Source organism: Myxocyprinus asiaticus, chromosome 37, assembly GCF_019703515.2.
Source record: "Myxocyprinus asiaticus isolate MX2 ecotype Aquarium Trade chromosome 37, UBuf_Myxa_2, whole genome shotgun sequence".
NCBI classification, from domain to species: Eukaryota; Metazoa; Chordata; class Actinopteri; order Cypriniformes; family Catostomidae; genus Myxocyprinus; species Myxocyprinus asiaticus.
Genome location: NC_059380.1, coordinates 34945234 through 34967355, shown reverse-complemented (window position 1 = coordinate 34967355; position 22122 = coordinate 34945234). Strand labels below are relative to the sequence as shown.

The 22122-nt window shown below is 35.6% G+C and overlaps 2 protein-coding genes across 5 annotated transcripts; one reads left to right on the top strand and one right to left on the bottom strand.

The window, feature by feature from the left end:
• Nucleotides 1-629: 629 nt before the first annotated feature.
• On the top strand, nucleotides 630-18611 carry LOC127427853 (inter-alpha-trypsin inhibitor heavy chain H3-like). 4 transcript variants are annotated; one of them, XM_051675697.1, is made up of 22 exons: nucleotides 630-769; nucleotides 2094-2257; nucleotides 2583-2687; nucleotides 2799-2961; nucleotides 3070-3180; nucleotides 3268-3396; nucleotides 3553-3669; nucleotides 8284-8452; nucleotides 8891-9001; nucleotides 9225-9406; nucleotides 9506-9685; nucleotides 9896-10023; nucleotides 11338-11528; nucleotides 12214-12249; nucleotides 13721-13750; nucleotides 15807-15830; nucleotides 16165-16215; nucleotides 16296-16409; nucleotides 17115-17289; nucleotides 17437-17585; nucleotides 17913-17997; nucleotides 18172-18611. In XM_051675697.1, exons 1-22 carry the CDS (start codon nucleotides 695-697, stop codon nucleotides 18284-18286), a joined length of 2604 nt encoding a protein of 867 aa, XP_051531657.1. In that variant the 5' UTR covers nucleotides 630-694; the 3' UTR covers nucleotides 18287-18611. The 4 variants fall into 4 exon arrangements, with proteins under 4 accessions (XP_051531657.1, XP_051531656.1, XP_051531659.1 ...); XM_051675696.1 differs by having other exon boundaries at nucleotides 13718-13750; XM_051675699.1 differs by lacking the exon at nucleotides 12214-12249.
• A 153-nt stretch (nucleotides 18612-18764) lies between these two features.
• Nucleotides 18765-21765, bottom strand: LOC127427906 (somatostatin receptor type 2). Its single transcript, XM_051675835.1, has one exon. The coding sequence runs from the start codon at nucleotides 21095-21097 to the stop codon at nucleotides 20057-20059; it is 1041 nt and encodes a 346-aa protein (XP_051531795.1). The 5' UTR covers nucleotides 21098-21765; the 3' UTR covers nucleotides 18765-20056.
• Nucleotides 21766-22122: the final 357 nt, after the last annotated feature.

The window sequence follows — 22122 nt, the reverse complement described above, 5'->3', positions numbered from 1 at the left end:
AAACAAAAATAGTAGCTATTTGTATGTAGCCTATTAATGTTTTAATAATGTAGGAATAACCTTTACTTTTAATTACCTTTAATGCTTTACAAATACTTTATACCGTGAAATTATTATAAAGCATTATCGACAAAAACAGTTAGGTGATCAATAATTTTATCATAGATCATGGACATAATGAATATGTTTGACACAAGATCCATAAAAACTTGTCATCCCTGAAATGAAATTTAACCTTGAAAAATCTATAAAAACATGACACGATCAGAGTGGGCCTTTCCATGCTGATCAATTTGTGAGCAGCTGTGTGTGAAAATGGGAAAAAATGTGTGTGTGTGTTGTTTATACATATTAAATTATATTTGTAAATATTTGATAATTTGATAGTCAGTCACCCTAATCATGATTTATTGCAGTCTTATCTGGATGCATTCACAATAACTGAGATCTGTTTATTGAGAGATTACTTGTAAATTCGGTTCTCTGTTAAAAACAGCTAAATTAATTTTTTACTGGAATTGTTCTGATAGTTTGTGACAACCAACAAAAACAGTAAAGAAAACATTATATATTGGTACTCATGAGAGACTAAAGGGGTGTTTCTACATCCTGTCAATAATAGCCAATGGCATTATGTGGACATGAGTTTAAAGGCAGTGTGTGTTTTGTGGTCTGCTGCACTGAGCAGGTCACAATGGATCAAGCTGCATTCAGATTGATTCTCCTGGGCATCTTCCTCATATCTGCCACTTCAGATGTTGTTAAGAAGGTGAGGATGAAAGGTCAAGTACTAAAATACTGTACATGAGGGTCCTTAGGTTAAAAAAACAGATAAATGCATAATTAAATAGACTTATAAATAAAGACCATTTATAAATAGCCTTTTGAGATGGTCCAGTAAAAAAGCAAAATTAACAAAATCTGTGGTTCATAAACTGTAGTATGTGACTCTATTTAGTATTTCTACAATAATAAAAATACAGAAAATATATAGACCTATATTTTATTTAAACTTTTTTTATTTTCCATGTTTTATTTCTGGTTTCTGATCTAAGATTGGTTATGTTACTATGTTCATTCCAAAATATATATTTTTATATTAGTGTGTTTAATTGGTTTGCAGAATAATCTGTTTAAACAAGTAGTTTTATGAAGAATATACATTTTTATTTGTATAAAGTATGGTAACATGCATTCTAGGGGAGTAAAATTAGCTATGCGTTCTAGGATTAACTACAAGAACATATTGACCGAAGTCGAAGAAATTAACTACAGCAGATATGAACCAAATTGGTAACACTTTACAATAAGGTTCCATTCATTAACATTAGTTAATGCATTAGGTATCATGAACAAACAATGAACAATATATATTTTTTTACAGCATTTAAAAATCTTTGATAATGTTAGTTAATAAAAATACAACATCTGTTTACAAAAAAATTAGTATATGTTGAAATTAACATAAACCAAGATTAATATATGCTGTAAAAGTATTTTTCATTGTTTGTTCATGTTAACTCATATTTTTAACTAACGTTAACAAAGGGAACCTTACCACCAAAATAATGCATTATGTGTATGTTGCTCAGTACTTTAGCTCATGCTCAAAGAAACGTCAGTTTGCTCAATGCTGAAAAAAATAAAAATAAAATGTCAACAATGTTCTAACTTTGTTTGAAGTTTGATAGAAGGTTTTATTTTAATGTTCAAGAATCACTAGACTGACCCGTAAAATTAGTTTGCTTACACTGTTAAGTGAACAAAAGACTCAAAAATGTACCAATCTAACATTTATTCCAAGTTAGTGATTTGGTTTGTGTTGATATATATTAAAGATGTTTGTTATTATTTAATTTTGAAAATGTCTGTACACTGTTGACTGAAAAACTGAGTAACTTTCTATACTTGAGAGTATATTGAGATTTTGCCATCAAATCGTATTTGACCAAAGACCTTTTCTCCATATTATGTGGAACAGTAAATATTTGACCAATCCTACGCAAAAAGGAGGTGTAAATAAATATGAACCTGCCAATCAGTCTCTGTTATATGAACGTACTTAAAATGTACTTTTTTATTTCTCAACACAGAAACAAAATGTGAAAATTTACAGCTTCCACATTAACTCTACTGTTACTAGCCGCTACGCCACCACAGTCATCACAAGCCGTGTGGGGAACATGCTGGCCGAATCTCAAGAGATCCATTTTGAGGTCAAGATACCCAAGAATGCCTTCATTAGCAAATTCAGAATGTATGGAAAACATTTTGTTGAGGTTCTTTCTGAAAACACACTGCCAAAAATTTTTGTATTTTGTTGTTTTGCACTAAAACTTGTGTGAGACAATAAGACTTGTCTTGAGAGACTATACTGAAATAATTTTTCTTACCCCATTGGCAAATAATTTCTTTTAAGCACAAACCTCACTAAATTGTGTTACATTATCAACAATCTTACCTTATGTTAAAAAATCTTAGCTAATAACATAATTTTTATGTAAATAAATAATAAAATAAAATTTAAAAAAAAAACTTGTCGATGTGTAAAAAAATGTGTCAGCCTTTTCTTGTCTCTGTAGGATCATAGATGGAAAGACATATGATGGGGTCGTGAAGGAAAAAGGAGAAGCTAAGCAGCAGTACACTCAAGCAGTATCACGCAGAGAAAGTGCTGGACTGGTCAGGTACTGAACATTTTAAAACATGTTGTTCACCTGATCATTTCATAAGGATCAGGTCCATAAAAAGATATTAATAGCTGATAATTCATATGCTGGGCTCAATTTCTGTTTCAGATCTGTTGGCAGGACTTTGGAGGATTTTAAAACGTCAGTGACGATCGCTGCTCTCAGTAAAGTGACCTTTGAGTTGACCTATGAGGAACTGCTAAAGCGTCGGCTTGGCAAATATGAGCTACTCATTAATGCCCACCCGATGCAACCAGTAGCAAATTTCAAGGTAGGAGAAGAAACAAAGAGGAACCAGATGATAATATAGATGGACAATATTGTTTGCTTATATACTTACATTAAGCTTAAATAAACCAAAAATCTGTTTTTACATTAGATTGATGTACACATCCATGAGCAACCAGGAATTTCCTTCTTGGATGTGAAAGGAGACCTGAGCACCAATGATCTGGCCAGTGCCATCAGTACCACCAGAGCAAACAAAGACGTAAGAACTTCAAATGTGGAGTAGATTACAATAATACTGTTTAGATGTTTATACAAACTTACCAGGTGACCAAATCGACAATTTCAGGCATGGGTGACCTTCCACCCCACTCAAGAGCAGCAGACCACATGTAAAGGTTGTGGTGAAAATGGGCTTAACGGTGACCTGCTCGTAACATACGATGTTGAGAGACGAAATCCTAAAGGAGAAATAACGGTGAGTTTTTCAAAGAGGTGCTTTAGATGTGAAGAGAAATTTGTATTTCAAAATAAATGAAAGAACATGGCAAAATCTGAGAGGTTCTTGAAGTAAAAAGACTTAATGATATCTAGTAATAATATTCAGAATTCACTTATTTTTGTTTTCACCCAGGTATCAAAAGGCTATTTCGTCCATTACTTTGCACCCACTGATATTCCACGTATTCCCAAAAATGTGGTGTTTATCATTGACCGAAGTGGCTCTATGCACGGCAGAAAAATAGAACAGGTAAAAACTCAATGCAATATTTTAAATCTTTATTATCATCAAAAGGCCATTTAGTATGTACACAAAAGCCAATAACACAAAAACAATACACGAAGAGCATATAAATAATAAAAATAAAAAAAATATATAAGTTATTTATAAAAGTAATACTGTAACTGCCTGAAATAGTGTGCTTATATGTTTTGGTCTAATACTCAGTAAGTTTGTATCTCTGACCAAAAGTGTAAGTTTGTTTTGTATTAAACTTGTTCTTTTGTTTAAAATATTCTAAATTTTAAAATTGAAAATGTAAAAGTTTACACATAAAGACATGAATAGCATTTTTAGAAATATGTTTAAAATGATGTACACTAACATGAGATGAAGACTCCAGTCATATCAGAAACCCTATAAAAGCTGTTTAATTTTACATGCAGCGGGGCGCCCTCTCATGGGCGCTGCCATGTTGACAGCACATGATCAGATACTACAACTAATAATGACAATAATAATAACATGTTTACTTTATATAGCACTTTCAGCCAATGCTCAAACATAAAAGTACATGTACAAAAAAAAAAATAAATAAATAAATAAATAAAAACAAAACAAACAAAAACACACACACACACACACACACACACACACACACACAAACCACAAACTATATAACCACAAACACAATATACTTACTACAAATAACAACGGAGCCAGAGTGACGTTATGGTATCGATCAGCAGGAGTGTGTTAGACCAGACAGTACAAACAGAGTGCAAGTGAAAAGATTAATGTCCAAACAAGAGGTCTCTGCTGGAGTCATATAACAAACCAACCTGCATGCGCGAGTCACAGATAAACAGCACAACATTAAACGGCAAGTGTGAGTACACTACGGTCTTCAGCCGGGGAAGAGCTCGCGAGTCGCGGCTGCCTGGTCACAGCCAAGCGTGCAACATCTTTGGAGTAAATCACAGAATGTCCAAAATAGGGATATGTGTATAATGAGATGAAGAAAAACACAGACTGAAAGTAACAAAACAGAAGATAAAGAAACATTTTCGGTGTGAAACGGTAGCATTTAGTAAACAAACTTCCCGTATCCAGGATGATGAGTGTCAGTATAGAGTCCAAAACCACAAGTACTACTTGGAACGATGCCTATTATACAAAGGTGCCTTATTTTGTTCCTCGCAGGCAGCAGATGTCCTAACCCCACCCCCACCCTAATCCTAACCATATGGAGCCTGTTAGGCTGAGTAGCCTGCCAGGAACAACAGGTGGCACCTTTCACCCATCGCGGGAAACGATGGGATGAGTAAGTGCCAGCTAAAAACTGAGTGCACCTTTAAGGATTTTGCCGTCATTTTGCATTCTTATTTCCATGCTTCTAAATGAACATAAGTCATAGAGTGTCGCTAATTGAAGTTCTCAGCTGCGTCCAAAACTGCATACTTCTGCACTATTCTATGCCGTTTGGTAGTGTAAATAGTGTGAATAGTTCACACTGAAAATGCAACGAAAAGAATAGCGACCCAAAAATGATAATTCTCTCATCATTTACTCCTCATGCCATCCCAGAGGTGTATGACTTTTTAGAAGAACATCTCAGCTCTGGAAGTCCATAAAATGCAAGTGAATGGTGACCAAAGTTTTGAAAATCCAAAAAGCATATAAAGGCAGCATAAAAGTTATCCATACGACTCCAGTGGTTTAATCCATGTCTTCTGAAGTGATCTAATTGCTTTAGATGAGAACAGACCAAAATATAACTCCTTTTTCACTGTACATCTTGCCATTGCAGTTTCTAGGCGCGATCATGATTTCAAGCTCGATTAAACATCCTAGTGCTTGATGCATGTGTAGAGTGCTAGATGGCACTAGAAAGTGTAAAAGAGCTTAAAATCAAGGAGTCAAGGAGACTGCCGATGTCAAGATTCATCATAAAAAGGAGTTACAGTTTGGCCTGTTCTCATCGAAAATTAATTGGATAGCTTCAGAAGACATGGATTAAACCACTGGAGTCATGTGTATTACTTTTATGCTACCTTAATGTGCTTTTTAGAGCTTCAAAATGTTGGTCACCTTTCACTGCACCACAAGTCTCTAGTACTAAAGGACCCAGAATATGTACTGTACTTCTTCAACCGAAAATGAACCCTTTTCACATTCCTGGGTTTGTGTTCTTGAGTAAGCCAAAAATTAAGGATGCAGAGGATGGTGACTTGTACACAAGAACCCATTTGAAGTCCCAGAAGTCATAACAGCACTACTGTGACAGACAAAGGATATTTATCATCCCCTCAAAAGTTCCCTGCTTTAAGATCGTGAAAATCAGACGGCTCGTGAGAGTTGGGCATCATTTTAATAAAGTGATAAACACATGGCAGAAACAATGGTTAACAGACTTTATTCTTTCAACATGTCACTAGTCCTGCAAAACCTCACTGGTGTGATGATAATAATGCTGTCCCTGGTGTATGACAATGCCAGCAGTAAAGCTTACAATAGATGCGCTCCACGTCCTCCTGTCCTTTTGAGTTCATTCTTCCAAGGTAGCTTGGTAGGACTGGTCTTCATAAAGACACAAGTCTTTTCTCTGCATTCTTAGCATTGAGAAACACCCATAGTGATGGACTAAGGTCGGCTAACGTGCGAAGGCTGGTGGCAACACATTGCATATTTTTTAAACGTCATTTATATCAGCTGAAAAACAGTGAATGCTTCCATGTAGAAAAAAAAAAAACTTTTTCTTTTTAAGTCGATACTATTTAAAAATTCATACACTAGATAGCCAAGTGCACAGATCATTTGGAACACATCTCTACTGTAGTTTAAAGCCCTGTTAATATAATTTCTGCTATCCTAGCTTAATACATGTATAGACAACTAAAAGTAATTCGTAGTTGATTCCCCCAAAAGTGAACACTGTAGCTCTGTGGCACTAACAAAACATTGCTGTTTGTTTGAGTGGTGCATCCAGTCAGCAACACTGGTTAAACCACTAGCATGAGTTTGGGCCAGGGAAAGTGTTCAGAATTGTTTGAAAACAATACTTATATTTGCAATTTTGTTTGGTGATGCTAGTGACACAGAAATGTTAGTACACACTTCGGGCTCTATTTTTGTAGCTGCATTAGGCAACACTATGTGCTTCCAAATTTCATTGGAGTGCTAAATCCCATTGCAATTTTTAGATCTGTGGGTGTAGATATGGGAGGTCTATGTCAATGAAGCAGCACAAAATCTAATTTGCTATTTTTGTGAGAAATAGGTAATTGCGCATTAGACATCTGAGAACAATGTCTTTTCTCAGCGCAAAGTCTAAACCACAGGTGTCAAATTCAAAGCCTGCGGGCCAAATCCGGCCCGCCACCTAATTTCATGTGGCCCACGAGCTACTTTGAAAAACTTAGAATTGCAGGTGAACAGAACGTGTCACTGACCAATCAGTTAGTGCTTTCCTCATGAATATTAATGAGCCTACTCCTGTCGAAGCGCATTTTGGTCTCTCCAAAAGCTGAAAGAAATGGCACTATCCGCACCAATTATGGTTTGAGCGTTACGAGTGCAGAGCAGGTGCAACCGTGCAGATCATTATCAACAGCGCTACCCATTTCCTCGATCAATTATAAGCACAGCAGAATGGAAAGATGTGCGTGAGTGCAAGGCAGATGCGTTTATTCGAGGACTAGTCTCGACTGCGCCACAGCACAGAAACAGAGCTCGTGAGAAGTGCGGCGTGGATTGCGAAACACTTTGAATGCGGCACAGAATTATTTGTTGCAAAATTCCAAATGTCTCAGGGATTAAACTACTTTAAAACCATATTAAACAGTCCCACCATTCAAATTGCACTGACAAAGAAAACAGGTGAAAACACTGTGCCATGACATCAGTTAGAAGGGTTTTCAGTCCAAACCTTACAAAAATTACCAACTCAGACTCTGTAAGAATAGTTCAATTTAGCCCTATATAAATTAGATAGATATCATAATTTACATCTGTATCCCAAAAACAAAATCAATGCTTATTGTCAATGCACAAAATATGCAATATTATTAGTAACTGAATGGATGCCAAATCACATGCCGGAGCCACATTTCAACTGGCCCTTTGATGGAACACATAGGTGCCAACCCACTAATGTCTAAGAATTGAATAGCAACACTTCATGGCCATGCCAACTGACTTTGTGCATATGACATATCGCATAGCAGTCTTAAAATAGGGCCCTTCACTTTTTAAGCTGAAGTTAGAAATTTCTGCGAAACTTGGAATTGCAAATGGAATTGCAAAAATAAACATTGTTGTCAAACTGATTTCCATATACACCCTCCATCTGCCATTGCTCAATGAAACAGACTGATTGAGACACCGTAGTTGTACCAGGCTGGCTAGGCTGCTAATATAAACAGATTGATGTTTGAAAGTGCAACAAAAGCATAGTGTTTACACTTTTCGGGGAAATCAATCTACGGATGGTTTACTTGTATTTGTATCCTATAGTTGCCAGATCTGCATATTATATAGGAGGGATAGGAGAAAGTATTATAAACAAAAAAAAAGACATGATTAGGAAGAAATCAGTTCTGTGATTTTGTTTTCTGATGTGCTGATACAAGTGTTGTTCTTCAGACTCGTTTGGCTCTGTTGAGGATTTTGAGTGATCTTCAAGAGGATGATTACTTTGGATTAATCACCTTTGACAGTGAAATTAATGTTTGGAAGCGTGAACTTCTCAAAGCTACCAAAGCAAACCTGGAGGATGCCAAATCATTTGTGCTGAAGATCACAGAAAGAGGAGGTGAGTTCCTAATCACTCGCATGCTCTTCAACGCTCGTACCACAGTACTTTGCATCACAAGTGAAACGCTCTATCATTTGAGCTATTGCGCAAATTGATTGTGCACAAACAAGCTTGTAAATGTAGCTGGTTACAGAATGTAATGCGAATGTTAAAATGTATCACCTTACAAGTGATGTGCTATAGTGAAGGTGTTTTGATGTCATTATTGTCATAAGATAGCATTGTGTGAGAAACAGGGTGAAAAGTAAGCGTATATGAAGGGAAAATGTGCCGTTTCTGTAAAAGGGAATAAAATGAGTTGTTTTAGCACCTCTAGTATTCATTTTACCATGGAACTGCATACGTATCATTTAAAAAAATTAATTTGGTACTGTACAGTATAGTAACTTGGTTCCATTCGGAAATAGTCACGCCATATGTTTTTTCTTCCTTTAGCCACAGACATAAATGCTGCTGTGCTCAAAGGAGTGAACATGATCAAGCAACACCCACGAGAAGGAACTGCATCCATCCTGATACTGCTGACTGATGGAGACCCCACTGCAGGCACACAATCACTGATAAACACATAAAAGAATCACTGCCAGTCTCACGTAGTTCATAATGCAGCAGCTAACTCTGGCCAAGAACCGCTACTAAGACGGGACTGACAGATTTCTGCTATTTTTTTATTTTTTTTTAACTCTATTAATGTTGCATCATCAATCTTACTTAATCTTAATCAAACCAACTTAATCTGAACTTTCAAAACCATTTTGTTTTCTAACAGGTGAAACGGACACAGAGAAGATAATGTCCAATGTGAGGGAAGCCACTGTGTCAAAGTTTCCTCTCTATTGCCTTGGTTTTGGATATGATGTTAATTTTGAATTCCTGACACAAATGTCACTAGAAAACAATGGGCTTGCTCGCAGAATTTATGAGGATTCTGATGCTGATCTACAGCTGCAGGTGCAATACAGAAAATCAAGTGTGAATTCATTCACAATGCTGAACTTGTATCTGAGCGTATTTGAAGCCTTTTTGTTTGTTTGTTTGTTTGTTTGGTAGGGCTTCTATGATGAGGTTGCCATTCCTCTCCTCAGTGATATTCAACTTAATTACATTGGAGTAACAAATCTTACTAAGACCAATTTTAGCATATACTTCAACGGTTCTGAAATGGTGGTATCTGGTCAAATCATGGACAACAATGTGGAGAGCTTTACTGCTGAGGTCATCGCAATATCTGTAAGATCACCACTTTGTTTTATAGCTACAGTAGACCAACAGTCTCTGGGTCTGTTTATCAAAGTTGTCTTTTGGATGGAGGAAGTGGGCTGGTATTTTCTCAGTTACGACACATAAAGCACATTGGATATTTTTTCAAAATAGATTCAAGGGTGGGAGTGAAAGTGAAACTGGCAAAATTTGTTTTAAGTATGCTTTTTTAATGTACAGAAAGGCAATAAGGTGACATACCAAGAGACTGTAATGAAAAAAGACCTCAGTGATGTTCCACCCGAGAATGAAAAGTTTATGGAGAGACTGTGGGCCTACCTTACAGTGAAGCAACTTCTGGAGAGACAGTGAGTTTATGCGTGTTTTTTACCCCATGCATATTTATGTAAGTATTTAGGAGAGTCATGTGTTAATTACAGATAGTCTTGCCCTAAACCAATGCTATTGTTTGAGCCAGACATTGTTGGAGCCATGGAGACATGTTGATCTGCTCAAACAAACAGAACAATGTTTTATATTAATTCCAATAGTTTTTTTTTTCCTTCTATAAAATAAATTTAAAAAAAAAATAAAAAAAATAAAAAAAAAATATTTTTCTTCGAAAAGATATCAGTTTGGCTATGAACAGAAATGTTAACCCCCGTCTACACTGAGTGTGTCTGTTGACCCAACGTGCCACAATGACTTGAGGCCAGAGACTATTTAGCCCGAAGTGAAGCACTTGCATTAAAATGAATGGGAGAAATTGGAACGACCAAATATGGCAGATGTAAGAAAGGAAGTCCCGCCTTAAAGGTAAAAGAGCTAATCACCTTTCAGATACAGACATTGCCTGTCAGTTAACTAGAGACTAGCTGAACCAGTCTGAAAAATAGCGTTTCTTTCTTGATCTGAGCTAAAGAAGAGCAATTTATGATACCATTGTTGTCAGATTTTACTGCTGATTTGAAACATGTTTCTTTATTATTACCTTGACCCCCCATTCTGAAGATTTCGGTCTTATCCCATTCAAATAGAAATAGTAGGAGCTGTACTTTCATGCCACATGTATCCATAGAAAATAGTTGCGTTTCCAAGATGGCTGCTGAATGGACTGACTTACCTTCAAATGAACTTTGTTGAGGGTTGAGGCTGTCTACAGTGGAAGCATCAAAGTGAACATTCTAAATTACATGCAGAAAACAAGGGCCAATCAGCTGTGAGATCGAGTAGTGTGTCCAACTTTATTTTCAGTGGAAATGAACTGATTTGAACATTTAGGCCTACTTATTATTTAATTATTGTTGGAATGTTTTTGTATACATTTGGTTAGAAATAAAAACATTTAAATTAGCAGAGACTAGAAAACATCTCAAGCTGGCTTGAATGTAAAAGTAAGAAGTTATTTAAATCCAAACATTTGATATTTGGTAAGTCAACGTAATTCTGACGTAATGATAATGTGGCTGCCTGGAGTAACTCTGCAGCATGTCAGACACAGAACAGGGCATCCGTTTACTGTTGCCGCGTTGCACGGACACTTCCAATGTAGACAGCTTCACTGATTATAATGGGAATTATTTGCTTTTGACGCGACACTCGTGTTCAAGGAACAATTCCATACAATAAGGAATCAATGGCAAACCTGGTCTTTCTATCATCTCTCTTTATTTCTGTGTCAGGGTGTTGCTTAAAGGACAAGAGAAAGAAGAAGAAAAAAACTATACTCTCCAACTTTCCATATATTATGAGTTTGTCACCCCTCTCACCTCTATGGTAGTTACTAAGCCACAGGAACAGGAAGTGGAAATTGCTGACAAACCCAAAGAGAGAGGAGAATCATCCAGTCCTGGATTAGCTTTATTATATGATGGTGAGAATGGAGAAGTTTAAATATGTCTATAAATGTATTATAACTATACAGTGTTCCCACACCTTTCTTGACCAGTTAATTTCCATGATTTTCCAACTCTTTTGTGATTACAAGTTAAACGTTTTTAAAAATGTTTTTTTTTATTGAGATTTTACACTTACTAATACCATTTGAGTTGAGCATAATTAGAAGAAAAAAAATTCTATGACATTAACGATTTTTAAAGAGCCTTAAAATCCAAATGTTCTAATTTCCTGATATTTCCAGGTTTAACATGACATTGAGAACCCTGATTATTGCAGCCTTACCAATTTGGAAATAGAAACACAAATTGGCCTTAAGAAAAATAAACATACTGGGCAGTGATAGTGTACCATGAGGAGTTGAAAAATGAATAACTCAAAATTAGTTTTAAATCAGCTATTAACTAATACATCTAATCTGGTGTACAGTAGGAATATTTGGCTTTTGGAACAGTTGGCTGTCAAAAGTACTAAACATGTTGAAAATAAACAACTTCATATTTAAATGCAATCAACAACTTACAAACAATATCTTGCGGCCAAATATTAACCTGAATTATCACTGCTTTATGCACTTAATATTATATTATATTATATATTGTATAGTATATTATCTTATAATATAATCTATATTTTAATTCTAAATATTGTTTTTATATCAGTTCATCGAAGAGGCTTACATGGACAGCGCTTAACAGGTAAAATACATAATGATTGACTAACAACAGTAAAAAGATGTTGAAAAGTTTTACAAAAACAGACAAATATGCAAGAAGTAATAGGTAACATGTTGCAATATGGAATTGAGTACACGTGTTTGTGCGGGTCTCCATAAAATTACTTCATTTTACATTTATTTATGAAAAAGTTTACTTCCCTTTTGGGCTGGGCGACATGTAAAAAAATATTTGAAAGATAATCGCCTTAAAAAATATCGCGATATCCGATTATTTTGAGGGTCAGTGAATATTTTTGCTTTAATGATTTTGCATTAATAATTAAATTAATTTATTGAAACACGAAAAACGTAAACAAAAGACATTTCTATATTCAAACTAAACCTGCAGAGTTGCATTCACAATGCGTAAGAGCGAACTGCTCTGTGGAAATAAAGCGAAACTCACAGCAACTCCTGAGATGATCAGAGATCATTTGTTCAGTTGTTCATCAGTTTTCAGACGAATGAAACAGTGATAAAAGAGTGATAACTCTTTACATGAGCATGTTTTATGAGACAGGGTCCCTCTGCGTGCCTCTGAACAAACAGCAAATCAGACATAAGCATTGACGGCTTTTCTGTTCTTATATGATCAAATATAATAAAGTTTCTTCAAGCGCGTGTTTTTGTGACTAACAGCATTTCTTGTCATGTGTCACAGGTCACCCGCATGTTGCGGGTATGATCAAAATTACTCGCACATGAAAATACCTGCATTCAGACGAGGAGCTCGCAAATTGGATTGAGCCTCATCGTATTTGGAGGGTGGCAGGTGCTATTTTGAACCCTGGGCGCACATAAAAAATAATGAATGTTCGTAAAATCGCTAGTAGAAAATGCTCTTAACCACTAAGATTAATAGCTCTATAACTCTATGCATGTGCGTGTCTTGGAGTAGCACTTTCATTGCACACGTATAAAATCAGACATGCATCGGCGGCTTTTCTTTTGTCTGTTCTTCAAAATGTAATCACACATGTTTCGTCATACGTGCATCTCTGTGTCTAATTTCTTGTCATATCACTCCGAGAAGTCTGACAGGTCTCCCTTCACAGTGGCTGGTACATCAGCAAAATTACCCGCCACTCTGCATGAAAACTCTGCATTTGGCGGGTGTTAATTTCAAACCTTGTTCACCTGGATTAGGCTGTAGCCTACGACAAATTTGGGAGAAAGGAAATCAAAACTGGGTCATTGACTTCAATCTTTGCAATCACACCCACACTTTCAGCAGGAAAATTATCTCTAGAAAGTTTTAAACGATCATGTGTTGGTGATGAATGGTGAAACACCCAGCGAGCCACTTGATTTTAACAAAGAGCCACTTGTGGCTCGTGAGCCATAGGTCCCCGACCCCTGCCCTATACTAAGTAAAGCGCTTTAAGTGCCTAGAAAAGTGCTATATAAATGTAAGGAATTATAATAATTATTATTATTTTATATTCCAGCAGAACCAGATTTTGATGCGGATCCCTGGCCAGGTACACCAGTTTGCTTTTCTTCTTTATTGAACTAAACTGGTAGTTCTTAATTAATTTACAACACAAAAAAATTAAGTCACAACACAATGGATATGCTCCCGGCCACTAGGGGGCAATGTCGAACTGGGGCCGGTTGCACCAGCTATATGTAAGTTACAACTTAGCCTAGTTGTGGTGTAAATGGGCACTTAGTCACAATTTACACACTACTGAATATTTGAGCGTTGCACAATTAAACTTTGGTAGAACGTAACCCTATGGATAAACTAAATATTTACGACAGCCTCCTACCAGGAGTAACGGTTGGAATAAAAAAGCAGAATGATATTTAATGACATCAAAGAGCTCATGTTTTGCGTGACAGGCTTCAGTCCTTTTGACATAAAGTATGATGTTGACATTTACACTCGTTTACATTTTCAAGAGAGAAAAAAAAAAATCTTTTAAGCTGCACTTCAGCATGAAACCGTTCAAACGGTGCAGTTTCCAGGGTGCGTCGCCTGGTGTTCAGTTTCAACACATTCAATATATATATAGGATATTAAAACAAATAAATGTCTATTTTTCCAGCATGTTGTATAAGTATTTATTTATTACCCCTTATTTATTTTAGATACAGTTTCTATATATTGTTATTTGCACAGGGCCAATATATTATTTATCAAATCTACTTTTATTACGTATAGTATTTTAATAGGGATATAATTTATTACAGCTGACATTTATGTGAGCAAACAAGGTTTGAACATCAACCATAACAAGATCAAATTTAAGTTCACAGCTTTTTAACACTTCTGTGTACAAATTTGAAGGCTGTTTATTAGATAATACAGGTAGACGTCATATTATGTGACTATGCGTTACTTTACAGAAAGTTTACGACCTACTAGCTAAGTCTTGACTTAAAAACAGGTGGTGCAATCAAATTAAGCACTGACTTAGTTACAAACTAAATAGTAGTTACTAAGCCCTTAGTGTGAACTTAACGTACCAACTTACATGAGACCTTACGCACAGCTGGTGCAACCCTACCCTGGTGAATAATGTTTAGATTTTTTAAACTTTATTGGCAGTAATACATGCTTACATGAGGAGAACAGGACACGATAAATCATTCCCAATGTTAGTAAAGTAGATTTATGTTTTGATTATGTTATAATTTTTATTTAACTAAATACATTTTGTTAAAGACATTTGTACATTGTGAAGCTGAGTACTGCAATGAACTCTCTATGGTATGGTGTTGCCTCCAGGCAACATAACAAAACTGAGCTTGTTGTGTCAAAATGAAACACCTGATTCATGAGTTCTTTCTTAATCTTTGTGTTGTAGCTTAATTTATCTGTGTTGTAGCTTAATTCATTTGTGTTTTAGCTGAATTTATTTGTATTTTAGCTTAATTTCATTGTGTTGTGGTTTAATTTATTTGTATTGTGGCTTAATTTATTTGTGTTGTGGTTTAAGTTATTTGTGTTGTGAACTTTCGTTTGTTGTTAAATTGAAATGGCTTTTTTTTATTTGTGTTTTAGCTTTATTTCTTTGTGTTGTGAAATTTTGTTTGCTTTGTACATTTCGTTGAGTTGTGCATCTCTGGGCCACCGTACTCTTCTGATCTCACAGAACAATCAGAATTCAGATCTGCATATATGATCACTGCTGCTATATTGTGAATAAAATCACAGCTAAAGGGCGTTGCTAGGCACAATGCACAGCTGTGAATACTGTATATTCACAGTATAGCATGGTGTTGAGTTCCTTATTGTTTTGGTAGAATGCTGAATACTTCTGAACATTAAAGACACAAATGTTCATTAAAATATGAATGCTTCCACTAGAAGATAAACCCTGATATAATGAGGCATTGCTATGCAACAAAAATAATGCTATGGGTGCTATGCAGTGATATACAGAGTACAGACAAAATAGGCTATGTAGTAGCTAGATGATTCTCTGTTTTTGAGAGAAAACATTTTTAGAATTATGGAACATAAAGAAATTCATGTAAAATGAATCGTTGAGTCATGCTCACAATGTAACATTTTTTCTTTCTTTTCAGAATCATCTTTTATAATGCCTACTTGTAAGTTATTCAGTTTACAATATGTTCTGTTTTTTACCTGATTTAAATCATCCAGACTTTCTTGTAGACCCTAAAAGGCATGTCATCACATAAGAAAATGCTGCACCTTTTATTCTGTTTCAGAAGTTATGAAATATTTATTTCATGCCTTGGCTTTCAATAACAAAGACTCTATTACTGTTGAAAATATTTATTGTGGGCTCTCTGTTTTAACAAGTAGACTAATTAGTTAGCTTTTTATAATTAAAAAACAAGGACTAATAAATATGGTAAATATATGCAAGTTTATACACACAGTGGATTTACATAATAAAATGTTTTTGGTTGGACTTAGATATCTCCAGAATTTCAAAAGTGCTTTCAGTGGCTCAGCCCACTCTTTCAGGTACATACAAATCTTTCAAATTTAATTATCTATTTTGTGAGAGATCATTTTGTGTAATAATTATGACATTGTTCTCTCAGTTCCAGTGGTTCATAGTAATCGGTTCTTCCTTCAAGCTGTTAATCAGAGCAGTCCAATTTGTTATGATGTTCCTCTTTCTCATAAACTCAGACTGCTAGAAGACACTGCATCAGGTCAGACATCGATAGATATTTATGCTACGTGTGCATCCATATAAGAGCACGGGCCAGTTGACACACTTTTTTTTACTCCAGTTAACATTTTCTCAGAGTATAGTTTTATTTTTTAAAGTTAATTTCTGTATCGATGTATACCTTAAAGGATTGACTGCAAAAAAGGCATTTAACATGTTCATTGTTATTGCCAAGAAAAAGCTATACACTTCTTTGAACACACATTGACATTTGGGGGTAAGTTGTCACAGTGCCATTAAATAGCCATTTAAAGGTCTTTTCGGCAAAATTTAAATAATTAATAAATTGTGTAAAACTACAACATATAAAACATGTGACAACCTGCCCCAGTAATGATAAAAAATATGCTCTAGCCTGGCTGACCCTTGCCTGAATGTATGCCATTGTGGTTTTGAGTTTACCTGTTTTCGCACAAGTTATCACAAAAAAATGTATGATATTGGAATTTAAATTATTGTTTAATTTAATTTAATTATTTTGGAGGACATATTTAAAAATTTATTCAAATTTAAGACATTTTTGACCTAGATGTTTGAAACAACATACAAAACGAAGGCTAGAGAAAACAAGCATTTGTGTAATTGACTTGAAATCTGAAATATTAGCCCTTGTGGCAACTTCTCCATGTGACAACAAGCCCCGGTATCCCCTATTTATGTTTACTGTGGCATTTTTGCATCCTAGAGTTCTCTATGAATGGAGAGTCTAAGACATCCAGACATGGATTCAGACAAATCGTCTTTCATTACAAAACAAAGCATCACCTGATAATAAACACAAAGTCTATCAATTACCATAATGGCCAGGACAATGTGGAGTTTTTGTGGGGCAAGGAACCGACCCAACATGAAACAGAGGGGTAAATACTTTAGCAGTTCTCAGCATATTGAAAATATAATCTGGATACATTTATGTACAAGTTTTCTGTTGAAACTTTCCATTTTTCCATGATCTGTGTTCTTATGTGATAGAGGCTAAATTTAGTCACAAGTTACTCTGTCAACAGTGTGTCATTGGTTGTACGGGAAAATGAAATGGATGTTACCATGGGAAATATTGGTGTAATTATTCTTCTTCATAAGAAAAATGGGAACATGTTTCTGTGGCCAGCCATTTTTGAATACCCAAAAAATGTAAACCTGACAGGTATTTTAGGTAAGTGGACAACTCAATGTCTATCATTTAAACATTATATATACTATGTAGTGAGGCCATGTGACAATGTAGTATATAGTGTGAAAGAATTATTATGGAATAATGCCTTCTGTCTTTTTAAAAATAACAGTTAACATTGTATATTGCACAGTGAGTAGTCAGCAAGTATTCCATTCCATGCATAGCCTGTGATTAACCATTAACAAAAAATATTAGTAGTAAAAAATAATAGTAATATGAATGTAATCAGAGTGAACATTTGGAATTTATCAATATTTTGGTTGAACTTGATGTCATTAATTGCCATATGTGTGTAAAATATTTCAGGAAAAGCCAATATTTCATATGAGGAGCTTCATGGATCAGACACACCAACTCTAAAGATAATGGACAAGGAAGTGAAGACGTCTTGGTAAGTACTTACATAAACACATGAAACTTCCACAAAACTGCAGAATCAACATTTGTTTTAATATTTAAATGCATAAAAAATGCACTTTGTTTTCAGAGTCTATGTTGTTATTTATTTGTTTATAAGTAATTTATGAAAGTATTTAATTCAACTTCTCATGTCTAATAATTTTAGGGAGGATGTCACCGATTACAGATTTCAGTCTGTTTCTGCTAAAGGTTGCTGGCTTGTACCATTCCAGACTGTGATGCAGGGGGAGATATCTGATTTCACTGTTACTCAGCTGTAGAGTTCAAAGTGACAAACAGTGTTGACTACTATATATTCTGATGGTCCATGTATTCCTTTAAGTAAATGCTTCATTGTTTCAATACCATTTGATCTATATTCAGTGGTGTAAGCTTTATAAGGTAGTGGACTGTTAAAATTGACCAAGCGGACAAAAGTTTGCAATTAAAAACCTTGAAGACTGCATGAAGTGCTAAATTCTGAATGTTTGAAATGGGCATGAGCATGGAAAAGGAATAATTACTATCTGGATTCTCTGTAACTAACCTCTGACAAGTCTGTAAATGTATAAAATAAATATTAAAAGAATGGACAAAGCAACAATTCATTATAGCCAGTTGTTTGCTTTCTATCGACTTTTGCTCATTATTAATGTACACACCATTGGCACATTCACTTCTCAGGCACGTATTTGGCAAACACAGGAAACCATTTATGTTAGATGAGATTTTTTAATATGGTTATTGCTCTTATGTTTGATTTTTAAAACACCCTAAAACATTGTGCTGATGGTGAAATGTGAATCTGTGATGCAACATGTCTCCTAAAAGAATCTTAGCATTTGTTATACATGAATGGAAATTTTGAAAATTTGTCTCAAATGAAATGTTAAACATAATACTCATTACTAACACATATATGCAGTACATTTAAGTCTGTAAACAACTTTTTTAATGGAGGACTAACAATGTTCAGTAATAATGTCCATTTGCTTTTAAAAAGTTTTAAAAGGTCCGTTCATGTCATTCCAAATCCCATAAAAATTCTACCTTTACATAAGGATAGTTTGCAATGCCTGATCCAAATCATTTACTCATGCAGATAAACTGTAAAGAGTTTTCTAGGTTAGCAAGCTAATCAGTTAGTGGTATGTTAAGCTGTCAGGCTAATTGGTTAGCTTGCTAACCACATGCCTTCACAAGAATGAAAACACAAAGAAATAAAAATGGTTAATTTTACCATTATAAGCTTTGCTATATAATGTAATATATAATTTAAGATATTAGTTTGAATTAGTTGAATTCTGATGGTTAAGATTGCATATTACAGTAACAAGTGATTATTGTAGGTTTTCTAATCAGGTACCAAACAGAGTACCCAAAATAAATTTTGCCAGCCAGTGGAATTTCTTCAACCTGGTCTCATAGAATCACATTACCATAACTACCTTTGCAAAATGATGCAAAAATATGTATCGCAGCAGTGACCTGGTGAAATAAACACTAAGAGGTGCTACAATGACTTAAATTCACTTTAACACAAATCACGAGTAAAACAACAAATTATCAGTTCATAAAACTTTTTGCACTGTTCCTCACACAATGACTTTTCATGACACCAAAAGACTTTTACTACAGTGCATGACTTGTACAGCAATGCATATTAATGTTTGCATTACACAACCAACTTCATATAGCTACAAGCTTATTCAAGCACGATCAAGTTGCCAGGTTGCTTAACTGATTGAGTGTTGCACATTTGACGCAAAGGACCCAGCATTAAACTTACTAAACATCTGATTTAATCTCACATGTGCTTTAGGTTTAAGGTGGGGAAGTAGGTTTTGTTGATTTAGAACTCAATACATCATTAACCTTAAGAACCTCATCAGTTGGGATAACTCACTTTTAGCGCCACACAGTGTACATTTCACTTTAGAACTGCCGCAATACATGTAATGGACCATGTAATAAGAGATCAGGCTGAATTTCTATGGGATTGGACTTTGACAAGAGGTACGATTGGAAAACACTGTGGAATCCCATTGTATTTAGGAGGCTCTGCTTCCATAGCATCCTTGAGCCAGATTCATTAGTTCCTTCCTGAATTTCTCTGACATGAAAACGTAGAGAATGGGGTTAGCCACAGTAGAAGAGGTTGCCATGATTCGAGCAAATGTAGCAAAAGGTCCAAAGTGTGGTAAAGGACCAACCACATCACTTTCAGCTATTTGGGCAAACATCAAACCATAGGAGGGCAGCCAGCACAATGCAAAAGCAAGCACTAACAGTGCTGATGTTTGGGTTACCTGCATGTGATAGTGTTCCAAACGATCATTCTGGCTTGTACGGCCCTGTCTAGTGCCTTTGAGGAAATGGTAGATATTGGTGTAGGCTGTTACAATAATCCCAAGTGGAAAGGCAAAGGCCAGTAAGAAATGACACACTCCGTATGTCATCTGGTCCTTGTCAGAGAGGAAATTGAAACATGCCAAGTCCTCACGGGATTCACGGTCATCTGGCCCTGACATCAGTGTCCGCCAAGCAAACTGAGGCGATGCCAAGACGATAGCTGGTATCCAAAGTACACCTGCAACTACTTTTAAATATCCCTCTCTGCGCCATCGGTATGCTTTTGATGGATGGACCACGATTATGTATCGTCCAAAAGCCAAAGCCGCCAGCGTAAAGGCACTCGCAGAGGTACACATCGCACTCAGGAAGCTCACAGACTTGCACATGAAGCTACCAAAGGGCCAGTGATGGGTTGCGATGGCGACTGTGTGATAGGGAAGACAAGACAGTAGCAACAGATCCGCCACGCTTAATGACAAAAGAAGAACGTCTGTTCCATTTGCGTTTGTTTGTTGGATTCCTCCTGTCCTGCCTCCACTAATCTGTCCATGTCCTTGCCGCATTGTACGACAAATAATGATGAGAACCAGAATGTGTCCAACAACCCCAGTTACAAGGATGAAGCTGTCAAATATGGGTACTAAGACTCGCTCAACATCACTTGGTCCAAGACTGGAACTGTTGCCCAACTTGCTAGTAAAGTTAATCATAATAGAGTGTCCAGGGGTGTCCAACATGTTATTAATTCCACAATCTACGGTAATTTTGAATGTATTTGATAATCACTGTTAAATCCAAGTATTGTCTTTCATGCATCTTCTACGATTTGTACTCACTGAAAGTCTTTCAGTCTAAAACCAAACACTAAGCAATTGGACAAAGTTGTACTAATAATCACAAGTTACTCCTTCAAATAACAGAAGTGTACAAACATTTCAGTAACATCTCTCTTTTTTAACAATCCTCTGGTTATACAGTGTACGTCCTTATGCATTCATGTAATGTTGACTGAGAATACAATCACAAGGCCAGTATTGTGATAGTATTGTAGTTTCCTTGATAAAATGCTCTGGAATGCTGTCATCAGTAGTTAATGATTGCAATGGAATTCAAAGATCATTCTCTTTAGTTCCCTACAAGGAAAGCAAAATTTCTTGCCATATTAATTCATTCCAGGGTCAGATCCAAAACTTGTCAAAATGATGGCGATTGTACTTGCCTGCATTGATTTGGATGATTGCAGATCAATTCAAATAATTTGCTGTTTTCTTCTTCTAACTTGAAGTTGTGACACAATACATTAAGGGCATTTAAAGGTTACAAGTTTGACAATCCAGTGTGTAAATCAGCCAGATTTCCCAAGGTATTATTCAAACGATATTGAGTAGCAAGCTGTGCTTGTAACCAAGAACTAGTTCAACTGCGGTAGAGGCAACTGAAATGGTCTTTGACCTAACAGCAATGACGCAGCGCCTATAAACAAGGAGCTTTGTTTAACTACTCATTTAGTCAATTGTCAGGTTTAGTCAATCAATAAAACCTTCGAAAAAAATTTTTTTACTCACATTTCTCTACAGTATATTTGTATCCCTTATCTCTTGTTCCCATGTTTCAGCCTGGGCATTGCCAACCAAATAGCAAAGCTATGTGTGAAGCCCATTTGCAATGTTTAAATGCTATAATTTAATAATTTTCTACACTATTTGTGCTTTAATTCTTAATCAATGCTGTTATTTCCAAATTCAAAACTGAGGAAAAACTG

Excerpts from the sequence above, each read along its gene's own strand:
- LOC127427853 (XM_051675696.1), top strand. The coding sequence starts at position 695 with ATGGATCAAGCTGCATTCAGATTGATTCTCCTGGGCATCTTCCTCATA. Across the intron at positions 2,688-2,798 it reads GAAAGTGCTGGACTGGTCAG|ATCTGTTGGCAGGACTTTGG; the intron begins GTACTGAACATT and ends TTTCTGTTTCAG. Across the intron at positions 15,831-16,164 it reads ATCTTTTATAATGCCTACTT|ATATCTCCAGAATTTCAAAA; the intron begins GTAAGTTATTCA and ends GGTTGGACTTAG.
- LOC127427906 (XM_051675835.1), bottom strand. The coding sequence starts at position 21,097 with ATGTTGGACACCCCTGGACACTCTATTATGATTAACTTTACTAGCAAG.